Consider the following 3,329-nt stretch of genomic DNA (forward strand, 5'->3'; position numbering starts at 1 on the left):
ATCTCATATTAAGTAATTCAACTGACTCTAAAATTAAAGATTGTAAGTACATATAAGCGCCCTCGAGAGCTCCGCAATATTTGACCAGAGTAGGATTTGCTGTGACGTCGTGATCAAGGAAAATGAATAAAAGATATAGTGAGTGTCTATTGCGATTTCAAAAGGTATCTTTCTACTTTAATTTTAAACTATAAACTTGTTTTGATTGTGTTAAACTGACAAAAAATTAAACTAAACAAATATGTGATCTACCCAACTGAGATGTGTAAGGGGTTGATGTAAAAACTGTAAAGAGATAACTTAGCCACCTATTCGTTTTCAAAACAACTTCCATAAGAATAACAAACAGTGTTAAAAATTCATCAATCTTTCTCTGAAAGCAAAACGCCTCATCAAAGTATCATTAACAAAATCAAGGGGCATCTCGTCCCATTGGAATGAAGTCATCCGATTTATTTACAACAGACAGTAAACAGTCCTTACTTTGAGAAAAGGAGACGGCATATACGATTTCTTAAAGTGAGAGTGCGATAGAAGATGACCCCTAAGCTCCGCCCTTTCAACTCCAGGCACTGTCGATTGGCTTCGGGCGTACACCATCAGTCTTCAACGTGTCTCTACACCCGTAAGGTAATTACCCAAATTAGTCTCCCTGTGAGTTATGAAGTGTTTGTGAACATATGGAAGGCTTCGAACAGCATAACGAGGTATCTACCTCATACAACAACAATACTTTGAAGAATAATTTCAATGACAAAAACTTTTATCTCATGGAAGAGAAGAGGGTATACGGATTCGCGGATAAGACCTATCTAAAGGACTCGCAAACGCAACAAACACCATTTTCAGTCAAAGACATACTTAACATAAATCAATCTAATTATAATTACGACCGTAATGATATGTGGAAAGTGGATAAAGAAAGACGAAATTACGAATACTATGAAGTTTATAGCCATCAAAATCAGACACATTGTTCTGATTACTTAAACCAAGCCTACAGCAATATGACACCATTGTCTGAAATGCATACAGAATACTGGAACCCTGAGTACCATGAGCATAAGGTTGAAAATTATTACAACTTCAATCCTTATTGCCATAGTTTATATCATCAGAACATTGAGCATTATGTTGACATTGATGTGCCGCCTTATAATTCTGTTGTGGAGCCTTTAAAAAATGATATGACCGCAGTGACTGTTAGTTCAATTGTGCCCCAAGAAAAGGTGTCTTCCAATGTGTACCATGTTACGGAGCCGACGGAAAAAAATTCACCTGTGTTGTTGAGGAAAAGTACGAGTAAGACTTTTTTGTAATACAAAATGTATAAATACGGTCAACGAGGCATTTTTCTCTGAATATTTGCTAGATATTCATTAGTTCTATTTTATTCTTGGGTAATTTTCAGGTTAGTTTTACTACCTGATTTTGATGGCAATTTTTATTATTTAAGTATTTGAGTATATATGTATTATCGTGAAACATTGAATAATATTTCAGGTTACTGTACTCGAATGTTAAATAATGCTTTATGACAATACTCAAGAATATTTAAATAATTAAAATTGCCACCGAAATTAGATAGAGAAAAACTAACCTGAAAATTACCCTCTTGCATGTGTAAACGTTACATTTACGTAAACGTTACATAGATCTTCTCGTAGATGTGTGATAGTTTTATAGTCTTGTAGTCTAAATACTATAAGTAGTAAGTAGTTATACGCCATATGTAAATAACTAGATATTATTTTTCGCAGAAACCCCTACAGTAAGTAAATCGGAGAAAAAGGACAGAAGTGGCAAAAGAAAACCTCGAATCCTATTCTCACAAACTCAGGTACACGCATTGGAGCTCAGATTTCGCGCCCAGAGGTACCTGACCGCTCCAGAAAGGGAACAACTAGCCAAGACTTTGAACTTATCTCCGACACAAGTGAAGATTTGGTTCCAAAACAGAAGATATAAGAGTAAACGCATGAAGTCTCCAGAGGTATCGACTTCCACTGACGCTAAGCCATCTAAAACTTGCAGGAAGCTTTACAAACCCGAAAGTAACGACGCACCACAATATTACGATTATAAAGAACCAAAACATGATGATGATTTAACGTCGACTATTTATTTTGACGACAGTTTGAATTATGAGAATGCAGTTGACAAATATTATGAAGAGAAACCTTTGATTATTAATGAAGTCGATAGTGCGAATAATATGAGTAATAATTTGAATATCATTTACGGAAATAATTTAGCTAATGATTCGAAAAATTTTTACGATGAGGCTGAAGTTAAAAAGTATTTTCCTATGAACTATGTTTGTTGAAGTTTTTTGTGAAACGTCTTTTAACTACAATGAAGTAACCTATGAAGTTGATTACAAAAGTAAGAAATCGACCCCTCCTACGTAAAGTATCGTATGTTGAAATTAACAAGTTTACAGGGGAGCGTTTTAAAGTTTTCAATTCACTGAATTGAGTCTAATTTTAAAATAAATTGTGGTTGTCCATCTAATCGACGAATCTGGGATTTTACAATACTCTATGTGAGAACGAGCTTTACCGAATAAAACTAAGAAATGCTAAAGTCACGTGTTATGTTTAACTTTAAAACGCTCCCCTGTAAACTTGGCAATTTCGACATACGATACTTTACGTAGGAGGGGTCGAAATGTTAATCAAAAATTTTGTAAAGTTGAAATAGCAGAATTGCAAAGGGGTTCATCCAGGGAAATACTGCTACCTTCATTGACCTACCGCCTAGGTCAATGGCTACCTTACCTATTTCTGTGTCAGTTTTTAACCGACTTCAATAAAATGTATTTTTTTTTGTATGTATGTTACACGATAATTCCGTGATTCCATTTGTAAACCGATTTTGATGATTCTTTTTTGTTGGTAAGAGGGTACCTCAGTAGTAGTCGCATTTAAATTTGAAGAAAATATTCCACCTCTAAGGGTGGCAAACTAGGGGATGAATGACTTTTGAGGTCGGTTTTTATAGTACTCTGTACTGAGATTATGAAGTGTAAGTGTACTGGTGAAATTATCGGAACATGGGACTTGTCAACTTATGTCTCAGGGTGACGCGTGCAGTCAAGTGCCCCACAGATCTTTCTGTGCTCTGAGTGGCACTGTAACTGTGCAGAACTTGTTCGTCCCTTCACTTGATATCATAAAAAAAGAATTTTTATTGTGCTCTTTCAAATCTTGGAATAAATTTCGTAGATATCTTTAATAATCACACGTTTACATTTCTGCTTATCGATATTGTTAAACCAATTAAGACGGTGTTTGCACGATATAATATGTGTTTTTATTTGCCTGAAT

General features: G+C 35.0%; 1 protein-coding gene across 1 annotated transcript; it reads left to right on the forward strand.

The window, feature by feature from the left end:
* The first annotated feature begins 680 nt into the window (after nucleotides 1-680).
* On the forward strand, nucleotides 681-2,326 carry LOC113232589 (homeobox protein Dlx6a-like). Its single transcript, XM_026467356.1, has 2 exons — nucleotides 681-1,296; nucleotides 1,761-2,326. The coding sequence occupies exons 1-2, from the start codon at nucleotides 681-683 to the stop codon at nucleotides 2,324-2,326; spliced, it is 1,182 nt and encodes a 393-aa protein (XP_026323141.1).
* The last annotated feature ends 1,003 nt before the right edge of the window (nucleotides 2,327-3,329 follow it).

This window comes from Hyposmocoma kahamanoa, unplaced genomic scaffold (assembly GCF_003589595.1).
Source record: "Hyposmocoma kahamanoa isolate Upper Pololo Valley unplaced genomic scaffold, ASM358959v1 76, whole genome shotgun sequence".
NCBI classification, from domain to species: Eukaryota; Metazoa; Arthropoda; class Insecta; order Lepidoptera; family Cosmopterigidae; genus Hyposmocoma; species Hyposmocoma kahamanoa.

What these genes read in the sequence shown, in the direction of transcription:
- LOC113232589 (XM_026467356.1), top strand. Translation starts at nt 681, where the DNA reads ATGGAAGGCTTCGAACAGCATAACGAGGTATCTACCTCATACAACAAC. An exon ending in ACCTGTGTTGTTGAGGAAAA is followed by an intron (nt 1,297 to 1,760) that starts GTACGAGTAAGA and finishes TATTTTTCGCAG; the next exon opens with AAACCCCTACAGTAAGTAAA.